The 13,185-nt window shown below is 47.1% G+C and overlaps 1 protein-coding gene across 17 annotated transcripts in view; it reads right to left on the bottom strand.

Moving 5' to 3' along the window:
- The window catches only part of ADGRL3 (adhesion G protein-coupled receptor L3), a 337,188-nt gene that overhangs the window by 101,685 nt on the left and 222,318 nt on the right, over positions 1-13,185 (bottom strand). For 16 of the 17 annotated variants that reach the window (XM_086612141.1, XM_086612143.1, XM_086612148.1 and 13 more), the window contains 2 exons: positions 2,583-2,792; positions 1,656-1,876 (listed from right to left, as the gene is read on the bottom strand). In XM_086612141.1, coding sequence (XP_086468267.1) covers positions 1,656-1,876; positions 2,583-2,792 — 431 coding nt within the window. The remainder of the gene's footprint in view (positions 1-1,655; positions 1,877-2,582; positions 2,793-13,185) is intronic. The other variant, XM_086612152.1, reaches the window with a different exon arrangement.

Raw genomic sequence — 13,185 nt, forward strand, 5'->3', positions numbered from 1 at the left:
ATCTCAGCTGGCTTTCCAGGGAGTCGGACTCAAGGTCCTTCTGCTGTAACATGGCTGAGGCTCAATGTCCCCTCTGTAGGCCACTGTGAAGAGACAGGTCCTCCATAGAAACACCACAGTAAGAATAAATCCATCCAAGGGCACAAGGCAGCGTGTTCCAATACCTGATTCAACGGGGGCTTATATATCGCTCAAGAGGGCATGTGAGCAGAAGAGTTGGTCGGGGCAGGAAGCAGGTGGCAGCTGATGGAAACAGTCTTAGAATCATAGAATAGAATCATAGAATGGTTAGAGTTGGGAGGCACCTCAAAGATCATCCAGTTCCAACCCCCCTGCCATGGGCAGGGACACCCTCCACTACACCAGGTTGCCCGAAGCCCCATCCAGCCTGACCTGGAACATTGCCAGGGATGGGGCATCCACAGCTTCTCTGGGCAACCTGTGCCAGTGCCTCACCATCCTCTGAGTGAAAAATTTCTTCCTTATATCCAATCTAAATCTGCCCTCTTTCAGTCTTCTCCAGAAATTGTCACCAGCTGTTGTTACTTTTTCTTTGCCCCCTAGGCCTGCCAAAGTCGGTCAAACTACTTTGGATAAATTGGCAGAGATCCTCAAAAACTTACTCCCTCCTACTTTTATCTGTGTGGGCCGTTTCCTTTCCACAAAGTGTGACAGTTATACCAATTCAGGTTGCTATTCTCCTACTCATGGGAGGAACGCAACACAAATATCCAGCTGGGATCCAAGCCTACCTGCTGGCACGGTAATGGATCATGAGCAGCTCCACTGCTCTACAGGTTTGCTTCCACAAGGAAGCAGGTTCATGTATATCAACAAGGTTTCAGGCAAAAATTTTGCAGTTGAACTTAACAGAATATCAACTGCTGCCACAGCCTGACCTGACCTATGCTAAAAAGGAGCTTTAAAAACGCCACTGGCTCATCGCTATGTGTGCCTTCAGACTGAGCTCTTAACTCGGTTAAAATGACAGGGGAAAAGCAGCCTGACAAGGGAAGGCAAAAAAAAAAAAAAAAAAAAAAAAGTCAATAAAACCACATTGTTAGTGCTATTGTAACAAAGCTGGCAAAGAAAATGAAAGGCTCGGTTTTCCCTTTGTTTTCCATTAGACGGTGTTGCACGATCATCTAAATTGTGCTTTGATACCAGCTTCAGCAATGCTGAAAACATTTAAGAATATTCATAATGATAAATGATGTAGCTGTTCCGATTTGTAAAGAGTCTAATGCACTCCACAGTCACCACCTATTTTGCTTGCAGGCTCTGTGAATTTGACAGAACACTTTAAAAAGAGGAAGAAGAAAGCAGTGTTTCCTCGTCCAAATGAGAAATACTCTTTGGTTAGAGAAGAAGGATGACCTTGCTGATATGGTACCAAACCAAGACAGCCACCAACATCTTCCCCAGCTGACTTCCCCCAGAAAATACCTTTGTGAATCATTTCATAGCGGGGAATTTGTCCTGCATCATCATGGACTGTGTTGGAGACACAGAGATAAGGCCAGATATGCCTCCTGGTTGAGCTCTGCCTGCACGAGACTCCTTGGCCTGCCAGGTCTCTGGGCTCTTCACTTCCCTCTGCGGTCCCCACTCCCATCCCTCCTGCCCAGGTCCAAGCAGTGCCAAGCCCCACTCACACTTTGTCTGTGCCGTAGCTCCGGTAGTCTACCGCTGCTGACACGGCCACAATCAGCGCAGGCATGCCATAGCCGATCAGATAGAAGTACTTCCTCCTGGAGTGTTCGCTCTCAAAAACCTCCACCAGCATGATGTAGAGCTGCACCCCCTCCAGGAACATCCAGGTGAAAGCTGCCAGGAAGAAGAAGTGCAGGAGGGCGGCGAAGACGGCACAGGCGATCTGCGTGCGGATTGAAAACAGCAAGGGAAGGTGTTTGTACCATGATGGAACAGTCGGGATTACTCTTACCAGTAAGAATGAGGGAGTTCTTATCTTCCCTTCTGCAAAGGAAGAACTTTTTTTTCACTTGGAAAATGTGCAAGAACTATTTTAAAACAGACGCATCTCTGCGTATATAAATTATACTCAGAGATACAAACCAAAGGTAGGTATGCACACAACTTGGCAAACGAACATACAAAGATGGACAAGCACATTTTTGCAACCTGCTTATTAAACATGCACACGCATTATTTACAAACACCACACAGACAGCCTCTGAAATCACAGCAGGCATCAGCATTTGACTCTCAGTTAACAACCAGGGGGTTCAACCCTGTGAGGACTCATAAAATCATGGAATGGTTTGGGTTGGAAGGGACCTCAAAGATCATCTAGCTCCAACCCCCCTGCCATGGGCAGGGACACCCTCCACTACACCAAGTTGCCCAAAGCCTCATCCAACCTGGCCTGGAACACTTCCAGGGATGGGGCACCTACAACTCCTCTGGGCAACCTGTTCCAGTGCCTCACCACCCTCAGAGTGAAAAATTTCTTCCTTAAGGAACCAAGACAGAGATGGAATATATCTCACTGCACGGTCAAACATTCCATACACACTGTGACAAGAGCCTATGGTGGGAGCAGAAAGTGCTTTGCCTCTTACCGGCTGGTCAGTCCGGTTGATGCCGATGAGGAAAAGGAGTTCTGCCACGAAGAGGCTGATGCACAAGTTCTTGTGAATTGTGTTGCGGTCGCTCTGCAGCCCACGGAAGAAACAGAAGGTGAAGATGCAGATCAGGAGGCAAACCAGTGAGAGCAGGATGCCAACCCATGTGATAAAATCCAGGAGCAAGTCATGGACTGCATCACTGTGCTGGAGATAAAAGAACAAAAAAAAAATCATCAATCACGTGCTGCACGACTTCTAATGCATCCCAGACACAGAGTGAGGTTCTCCGAGATCTTTCCTCAAATATTTGTATCCAGTCATCAAGCTGTGGCACGAGGGACTAGTAGCAAAAAGACTAAATGGACCTAGAATAGTGGACCCTGCATCAAAAAAGCTGCTACCTGAAACACAGACTCCGAAGTGTCTAGCAAGCTGCAGGTTCCCTGAACAGACTCAGACCCCGAAATATCTGAGAAACAATGATGCTGTTGTTGAAAATACTGAGATGTCCCAGGTTGTCTTGCATGCAATTCCATCTTTCACAAACATGGAGTGGCCACACAGTGTAAAGAACCATCGAACACCGTGATTCGAGTGAAAAAATGTTTCATGCTACCAACATCGTGAAGATTACAACCACAAGTCCATTACAACCATTTACCAACAGTGGAAGAAGAAGACTCTCTTTAAATGTTCTCAGAGATGTATGAGTTTGGAGGCTTTGGGCAGGAAGAGATCGCTTAAATGTATTCGTGTTTTTTTTTTTTCATCATAGAAGGACAAAGAAAGTTTGATTTTTCTTTTTCAAACCCTGGAGCTATATTTTAAGAGTTCTGGGAAGTCAGACTGATCTCTGGAATGCTACTGATCAAAAAAAAAAAAAAAACAAACAGACCTTTTAACACGAATTTGCTATTAAATTGTAACAGAACAGTGATTTTAAGAAAGCCTGGAAAGCGAGTGATTCCCTGTGATGAACTTGTGACATGATTTTATCCCAAAGCCATACAAATATGGCCATTGCAGTGGCAAGGCAACCCAGCAACCAAATTTTGTGAGGGGCAGCATAGGGATGCCTTGGCTCTGCTGATAAAACGCTGCTGGATTGCTCCTGGGGCTGCACATCCGCCCCAGGAAGAGGAAGAGGGTGCTGGGACCCTGACATTGTGGGTATCATAGAATCATAGAATGGTTAGGGCTGGAAGGGACCTTCAAAGGTCATCTAGTCCAACCCCCCTGCAAGGAACAGGGATATCTCCAACTAGATCAGGTTGCTCAGGGCCTCGTCCAACCTGGCCTTGAACATCTCCAGGGATGGAGCATCCACCACCTCTCTGGGCAACCTGTTCCAGTGTTCTACAACTCTCATGGTAAAAAATTTTTTCCTAATATCCAACCTGAATCTACCTCCCTCTATTTTAAAACCATTATCCCTTGTCCTATCACAACAGGCCCTCCTGAACAGCCTCTCCCCATCTTTCTTGTAGGCCCCCTTGAGGTACTGGAAGACCGCTATAAGGTCACCCCGGAGCCTCCTCTTCTCCAGGCTGAACAGCCCCAACTCTTTTAGCCTGTCCTCATAGGAAAGGTGCTCCAGCCCTCTTATCATCTTCGTGGCCTCGTCTGGACCCTCTCCAACTGGTCCATGTCCTTCTTATGCTGGGGACTCCAGAACTGGACGCAATACTCCAAGTGAGGTCTCACGAGGGCAGAGTAGAGGGGTATCCCACCGCCTTATTCCTTATTCAGGCTGTAAAACTCGCCCAGGTTTCCAGCAGATGCAGTGAAATGAGAGATATCATTACTTAGTAAAATGTCAATAAGAAATGCAAAATACATGGTGAGTCATGAGACGGCTGCTCGGGGCCAAGTGGATGGAGTCAATTTGCTCAGGGAAAGATCGGCTGGAAATCTCTGGGAGCTTTTCAAAAAGACCAGAGAGGCTTGAAACCCAGCTTCGTGGCCCACCGGGCTGCGTTATAAGTGGCATTCACATTCCTCTCCACTTCTGGCATTTGGATGACTTAGGCATTATGGAGGCTGGCAAACACAATAGTGTCACACTTCAAAAAGCCAGGACAAACTGGAAACATTTTCCTCCCCGTGGGATAAAAGCCTATGACAGATGGAGGGAAAAGGTGATTAATTTATCCATTTTCTTTGCCTGCTTGCCAATGATAAAGCCACATCAAATGTCAGGCCTTTCCTGATAGACACTCTGCTATGTCAGCACCCGTGAGAAACAACTCAAACCTTTCTGCTCTTGGGCTTTAGCATGAGTGATAGACATCAAATGATAATGAAAGATGGGGGAGTGACTTCCCCCTCCATCTCTTCCATGCCGGAAATTTTCTCTCCAGGGAGACTTGGAAGTGGAGAGACGAGGGCTCCTTTCCCCAAACACCCTTGCAGCTCTTCCTGAGTATTTCCAACATCTAAGGAACTACGGGTCATAAGTCCAACAGAGAGGCAAGAAATCATTATGTGCTTACTGTAGGTCATGACAGAAATGCCTATTCCAGCCAGCTCCTCCAGCAGCACCCAGAAAACTGAGAAGCAGCACACGTCATTTTCCTGGTGGCTGTGCATTGCTTTATCTCAGTGTCATTCCAGCTCATCCATCTGTCTCAACTCAGTGTGGAAAAATGTTAATGCAAACCTTGCACCCTGCAAATCATTCTGTCTTTCATCCGAGGCTGCTGGAGAACAGCAGGAGAACATCTCCCTGAAAAACCCCAGCAGCTCACCTGATTAGATTGCCCTGCCAGGCTGAAGTAACTACGAGCTCTTGGGCTGGGCAAGCAAGGCAGATCCAAGGAGAAGGAAACTAGGTAGACTTTGGCCAGATGCATCCATCTCATCCAGATGCAGCCAACAGCACAGACTCATCTATCCCAAGACAAAGTTAACCTGGCACAGGGAAAGCTCTCCAAGGGCTTCTTTGCCTACATGAGATGAAACTCCCAGGTCTCGGCTCCTGTAGCTTGATCACAAAACCATAACTCTGCTGGCTTTTAAGACACAAGGCAGGAATTAGGAGTAGTTTTTCTCCTGGAGAGGAATCCTTCCATCTAGGTTCATGATTTTCCTTAGGAAAGGGCCGCTTGCCCATGATGCTAACCATGCTTGGCAAGAAATGCAGACTTCATTGCTGTGTTGTTATTATCACTCCTACTACTCTTCTTTTTAATATTAATTGGAATGATAAAACTGATTTTATGTACATACCACACATCCTTGGAGTGCTAGGAAACAACCATAAAACCCACTTCTCCATAATTACAACCTCCCTCCCCAAACTCAACAAATTCACAAAAGAACAAACAAAAAGGAATAATAATAAACCAGGAACAAGAGCAATTTAAAGAACTCCTTGGGGGTAAAAAGTACGAATTTGTAGCTCTTCTAGTAAAGAGAAAAAAGTAAGCTGCATTCCAAAGGCTGGGTGCACTTCGTCCTGTTTGGGATGCCCAATTTCAGGTGTCACAGCAGAGCCGATGAGTCAGGGAGGAGTTGGTAAGCACTGGCATCCTTCCCATGGCAGTGCCAACTGTCCCCAGGCCAAGCACATCCAGAGCTTTTACACCAGCAAGTCCAACAAAAAGGAATTTGTCTTTTGCTGGAGACTGAAACTTGTAAAATAACGTGCTGCCACAGGCCACAAAGCAGAACAATCTGGGAAAAGGAGGAATCATGGTAATGACTCCTCAATGCCATGAGATTATCCTTGTCATCACCTGATGGCTATGTGACAAATAAGGGAGCAACGTACCTGGTTTACACAGTTGGTAGATGGTGTTCCGGGGTTAAGTATGATAAATAGCACACCAAGATTTTGTACCTGGGTTGCAGTCTCCAAGCCTGGTCCCTCAACTGCAGAGACATGCGAGACAAACAAATCTTCTCTTTACCCTGTCCAGCACTGTTCAAGCACTCCCTGATGGAGGATAAAATAGCTTGGACGTACATGGTAATGACATCCTTCCAGCATCCTGCAAGCCCTGGGGTCCCTAAGGCACGCAAAATGCACCTGGAACCACCATTGTATCCATCACAGTCAACCCTTGCTTCTCGATCATCTTCCCAGAGACCCGGGCAACCAGAAGTGCCCACGGGAGATACCAGCTGTTGGTCCAAGGGACAATTTCCTGACTGCATCAGTCGCACACCTGCTTGCCCAGATGGACCATGGCTGTCAAGACCAGAGCTGCATGGCCCAGCACGCAAGCCGCTGAGTTTTGTTACCACTAAGCTACGCTAGCTTTGCAGGTAAAATGACACACAGAGTATTTTCAGCACAGGAACGACTTATTGAGTAATTGAAAGAAATAAACCAATCCAATTCAGTGGAAGGGTTTCTAGATTTAGTACGTTTTGCATTTATGATTTAGGCACGAGCCCGACCGAAAGCCCGGTGAAAGCTGATCTCCCTGGCTTTGGCATAAAGCCCTGCTTTTGCTCCAGTGGGGTCAAAAGTGGCAGGAGAGCTCTGATGGAAACCTGTGCAGGAGGAGTTCCGGGAGCCCTGATAGCAACCACAGCAGGGTGAGCAGGCAGCCTAGATATTATCCAGGCTGGGAAAATCAATGAGCAGCTCTGGCAGCGTCTGTACACCAGAGCTGAGCTAATAAAAACAAATCCCAAGGAATGTCAGCTTATGACAGAATGGCTCTCCCCGAGATGAACAGCCATTTCCTCCATTATTAAAAACACCAGTAGAAGAAGACAGCAGCCAAACTGAGCTGCTAGCAGCAAAGGACACATTCCTTCGCCTAATCTGTCTGCCCAGGAATGGAAAAAGTAATATGTTTGGGGGTGGGGGAATAAGCAAGCAGTAAATAAAAACACAGTGTCATCGACTCGCTCAGATATGACCGCCCAGTGCCCGGTGGGAGATGGCAGTGTGCTGGGCTGGGCAGAGACCCAAGTGGGACAGGTTTGAACTCCTGTGCATTGCTGATGCTGCTTCTCAGATCTGTAGCTATCTGGGGCTGTGTGGACTCCCTCTGCCCTTTTTCCCCCACTGCTGATGTTGAGAGAGGATTACTGCTACGACCTGGCTGTAACGCTTCGTGGCTAAGAGCAAAGGACTACTTAAGTAAGAAGCAAATGGTTTTGTTGATGTGCCAGAAGCATCAGCTGGGCTACATTGACTGGGAGGATACCCCAAGGGCTCCCGCAGCGCGTCTGGGCTGGCTAATGGCATTGTCTGAGATGGCTATGTAGGTGTGAGAGGTTTTGAGGGAGTTCCCCCCTCTGTGGCCAAGAGGGATACATGCTGGGGGCATCCCACTGCTTTAGCACTCACCTTCTCCCTCTACTCAAGGATGCACCAAGAGGTAGGCAGCTCTGCTCCACAGCAGATGCAGCACCCACAGACCTGGTAAATATTCCCTCTGCGCTCTGCAAAGATGATGCTGTCATGGGCACCATCAGGTCTAACCCAGGAATAAAAAGAGTTTAATTCCCATCTGAAGCCCCTGTGCAACATCAATGTTTTCTGACTACGGCCATTTTAAAAAGGCTCAGATCCCCAAGCACTCCTGCAAGGTGGTTTAGCCACCTTTCCTCTCCTTGTCTTAGTCCTCAAAGCTGCCTCCGTACTCTGCACGAGCCACACAGACCAGCTTCCTCCTCCTCTGCTTTCCTCAGCAAGACGAAGGCTTCCTAGCAGAACCCTTTCCCACAAACTTCTCCCCAAAATGAAAGTCTTCCAGTGATGGCCAGAAGCAGCAGCCAGTGCAAGCCACAGAAGCCCTCATGGCCAGAATAAAGCAATAGGGGGGCAGGTGTGCAGGGAGAAATGGGCACAGACCTCACCTCGTCATGTGTTACAAACGCCACTGTGGATACGGCGTGTGGCAAAAGCCCAACGCTGCCATCGTACTCACCGGCACCGCTGCAACGGAGATGAAGCTGAGGTGAGATTCAGTTGTGGAGAGAAGGAGAGGCTTGGGACAATGATTGCATTCATCGTCCTGCCCTCCTGCGCTGGCTGGATTTCGGAAAGTGGCCCAGCTCTGCTTACTCATAAGGCATCTCCAACGTGAGAAATGAGCTACGGCGGCTGTGCCAAACTCGGCGTAAACATCTCCCCAGCCAAGCTGCTGGCTTGTTAATTTGAGTTCCCCGAAAAAGTCTGGTCACAGCATCGTCAGCTTCTGCTGTTGCACTGATGGACTTACCCAGGAGACAGCTGGGACATGGCTCCACCACACAATGGCCACTACCATCACTTTGGTCCTCCTGTTCACTCTGCTCTCAGCCAGAAAGGAAGGAGACAGCGGGAAACAGGGCAAGGCTTAGCACTTGCCAACGGGAGCTACTTGAATTGTGCATTTTAGGAGAGAGGATCAGGAAACCCTGTGGGGTGATGCTGTCCCCATGCTCTGCAGCACAGGTTCTTACCGTGCAGCTAGCCCTGGCTCACAGATCAGAGGGTCAAGAAGGGCGATGCCAAGCAAATACACACCCATTGGACTGGGGGGAAAGAAAGCAACGGCTAATAAGATGCTGTGAGCTCAAATCTCTGACACACATAATTGCTGTGCTAAGAAACTACGAATTCAAGGGCTCAGAGTATGTCTTTCTGAAGTCATAGAATCATGGAATAGTTTGGGTTGGAAGGGACCTCAAAGATCATCTAGTTCCAAGCCCCCTGCCATGGGCAGGGACACCCTCCACTACACCAGGTTGCCCAAAGCCTCATGCAACCTGGCCTTGAACACTTCCAGGGATGGGGCATCTACAACTTCTCTGGGCAACCTGTGCCAGAGCCTCACTATCCTCTGAGTGGGCTCTAGATGCTTTCAACTTGGACATCCAAAAGTGGCTACCTGAGAAGATTTGGGTCAATGCTTCAGGGAATTCACAGACAATGACCAGCGAGACGTCTGATCCGGCAGAACTGGAAACTGTAGGATGCAACTAGGGCTCAACCCAAAACAATGTGTGTCAAACCGAGGGTGGGGAATTCAAGGGACTCCCTGGAGCGACTTACTGCCCACGTAGACAAAAAGCTCAAGGACTGCTGCCAGGTACAACTCTGGATTGGCCCGTAAGCACGGAATACTTGACCTAATACATCTATTTGACCAAACATGGTGTTTACAACTCCTTATTCTTGGGAGTTCATTGAAGTCACAGATTTCTGTTCCTAACACAAGCTCAAATACTGCCATATTATGAATTTCAAAACATCATTGAAGACAGGCACATTTAATAACTTTTCTGCTTAATTAAAACAGTTATTTAACAACATATTAGAATAAGTTACTTTTTGCAACGTGTAATACATTTTTTTTTTGAGAATTAACCCCTTTGATGGTACAAAACGACTTGTCTTGCAAAATTCATCATATAGTGGTTTCAGTAATTTAATTCTGCAGTTAGAGTGGTTTTGCAATCCTGCACACACTTCTACTTTCATTCACTGCTGTTCAATCCCACGAGTGCTAATATATGGATAAGCCAGCACTGCGATAACTCCAGCTTGCTCTTTATATCCGAAATGGCTGTATTGCTTTAGGCAATGGACCACTGCATTCCATTTAGACTTCATATATTTTTATTCCTTTTCCTCCTTAGCTTGCCTATGCTTCCATTCCCCAAATAATTAGCATGGTGTAAGGTTTGTGGCAGAGAATAACATCCGAAAGCTTCCGATTAATTGCAACAGCTAAACCACCTTTTTTTCATCCCCTTTCTCTCTTGTTTCCTTTATTTATTTATTTTTTTAAAGAAGAGTAACCTCTGGCATTCACTACATACTGATAAGCAACATTTATCTGCCCTGAGGTACCTTTGCTTGCTTTGTTTTGTGTGGGTTTGTTTTTTTTTTTAATTGCATTTTCCCACCAGCCCTGAACGTGTTTTCCGGCTGCATATTTTTCCCATGGTACATTTAAGATGCATCTGCTATAATTAATGTGAGGCAAAACACAAACTTATATGAGAAACAGCTTGTAAATTTTGAATAATTCTGCAGCAATTACATGGGTAGAATGGCTTATTTAACTATGGGCTTTGTCCCGTGGCATGGGAACCACCCTGGTTTTATAGCATTTAAGAGTCATAACAAATATCTTATCAATTCACATAATAGATAGATATTTAACGTTGATCTCATCTATGTTAAGGGTATCTCATAAATGTAATAAAATATCTATGAAACTGTAATCATTTTCCTGCAACACAGGCCAAATGAACTTCTTAGATGATGAACACAGTGATTTATTTCCAAGTCTTAAAGTCTTCCTCCAAAGGAAGGTTCTTATTTTTCCTGGTAAATCCTCTAAAAGGGCAACAAACAGTGCAGATCTGTAAGGTCAACCCTTGCCACGAGGATCACAGAATCATAGAATGGGTTGGGTTGGAAGGGACCTCAAAGATCATCTAGTTCCAACCCCCCTGCCATGGGCAGGGACACCCTCCACTACAGCAGGTTGCCCAAAGCCTCATCCAACCTGGCCTGGAACACTTCCAGGGATGGGGCATCTACAACTTCTCTGGGCAACCTGTGCCAGTGCCTCACCACCCTCTGAGTGAAAAATTTCTTCCTTAGATCCAATCTAAATCTCCACTCTTTCAGTTTAAAGCCATTGCCCCTTGTCCTATCACTACACACCCTTGTAAAAAGCCCCTCTCCAGCTTTCCTGTAGGCCCTTTCCTGTAGGCCAGTAGGATGCATCAGCAAGGTCCAGCTCACAGGTCACTACTGTCCTCTGTCCTCTTCCCATGCCAGCTGGCGCTCTGACATAAACTGGAGGGGTACCTGTGGGTGCGTGCGGTCCACCGCTCTTCCCAGGAGCTATGCATCCTGCCCGTGTGCACAGCATGCTCTTGGGCACTGGTATTTACCCCACTGAAATATATGGGTGAATAAGAAACTCTGGGCTGAACTAATTTTATCAGGCAGAAAGCATCTTCAAATTAAAATCTCCTCCTTTTAATCGGGTACTGTCCTATTAAGACTGGAATTGATGCCAGCATCTTCTACTCTTGAAGTACACCAATAAATCCCTGCTGCCATGGTCAGCCAATGTCATTTTCTGCCCCTTTGGACAAAGACATATTGCTGTTTCATGCTAGAGAGCCAGACGGCCATCAGTCATCTCCTCAGCAGCACTACCTTCCCGCTCCGCCTTGCCACATACGCTCTGCTAATAATTAAATCCCAGACTGTAACTTGCAGAGCAGCCACCGAGGTCTTCTCCAGAAAACACGCTCTTTTGCTGTGCTACCAGGGAGGGAGATCATTCATGACCAGAAGTGACACTTGTCAAATTGGTGCTGGGTTTTGATTAAGGAACAATGCTCTGATGTCCGCTCCCCACAATGCCCAGTGTTCAGTCTCATCAGGTGGGGATGCTGTGGATACTCATTACATCACAAGATGCTCCCTATGGATTCTAAAGTCCAACAAAGTGAAGTCAGTACACTACAAATCTCAACTATAAAAGAAAACTGTTTCTGTCGCAAAACTCCCAGAATATTATTAATTATTGTGTGTATGACAGTCCTCTTTAGGGATCCTAGTCACTGGCCAGAACACTGCTGTAAGAGGTCCTGCACAAGCATGCCACATCCTTTCCCCGAGGATCGTTCCACCTCCAAGAAAACTACAAGGTCTTTGAGGCAAGGAATCCCTTTTTGTACAAGACACAAGACAACAAAACGGCTCCAAAGCATGCCTACAAGAGATGAGTGCGAGTCGAGGAATGACAACAATCCCCATTTATTTTTAAACCTCCGCCTTTTCCAACCAGCAGGCATCCTGCTGCCAAGATTTGAAAATCAACTCATTGCAACAGCAGAAGGAATGTCATACAAGCCACCTCCCGGATCTGCCAAGAGCCACATGGCCGGCTCCACCAGCACGACTGGAGTGGGATGGTGCTGCCAGGAAGAGCAAGGAGATGAGCAGCTGGAGGGAAGAATTGCAGATGTTTGCAGGGTACGCACCTGCCTTCGCCCTCAGACCAGGAGGATCGCTAACGCGGACATGCCAGGAAGCTGTCCGGTTGCATCAGAGTCAACAAAGTGGAGCCAATTTGGCTCTTACAGCAATGACACTTTGGCTGCAGCCAGATGATAAAACATGACCTGAAAGTCTTGAGGGCACTCATTAACACCCAGAAACACCCCCCAGCTAATAGCACACTGGCTTGGCACTTGAGAAGCTGCCAGGTGTAGCTCTTTCCAACCTGCTGGCTGAGCATGGGAAAGCAAGGGTCTCCCATTCTCTTTCTGCAAGATGAGATAACACCAGTGCTACTGTGCTACTAGTCTAATGAGGTTTGGGTGAAACCAAGAGGAGGGCCACCAAGATGATCCGAAGGCTGGAGCACCTCTGCTATGGAGACAGGCTGAGAGAGTTGGGGCTGTTCAGCCTGGAGAAGAGAAGGCTCTGGGGTGATCTTATAGCAGCCTTCCAGTACCTAAAGGGGCTACAGGAAAGCTGGAGAGGGGCTTTTTACAAGGGCGTGTAGTGACAGGACACAGGGCAATGGCTTTAAACTGAAAAAGGGAAGATTTTGATCAGATCTAAGGAAGAAATTTTTCACTCTGAGGGTGGTGAGGCACTGGCACAGGTTGC

The sequence above is a fragment of the Tauraco erythrolophus genome, chromosome 5, assembly GCF_009769465.1.
Source record: "Tauraco erythrolophus isolate bTauEry1 chromosome 5, bTauEry1.pri, whole genome shotgun sequence".
In the NCBI taxonomy this organism is placed as follows: domain Eukaryota; kingdom Metazoa; phylum Chordata; class Aves; order Musophagiformes; family Musophagidae; genus Tauraco; species Tauraco erythrolophus.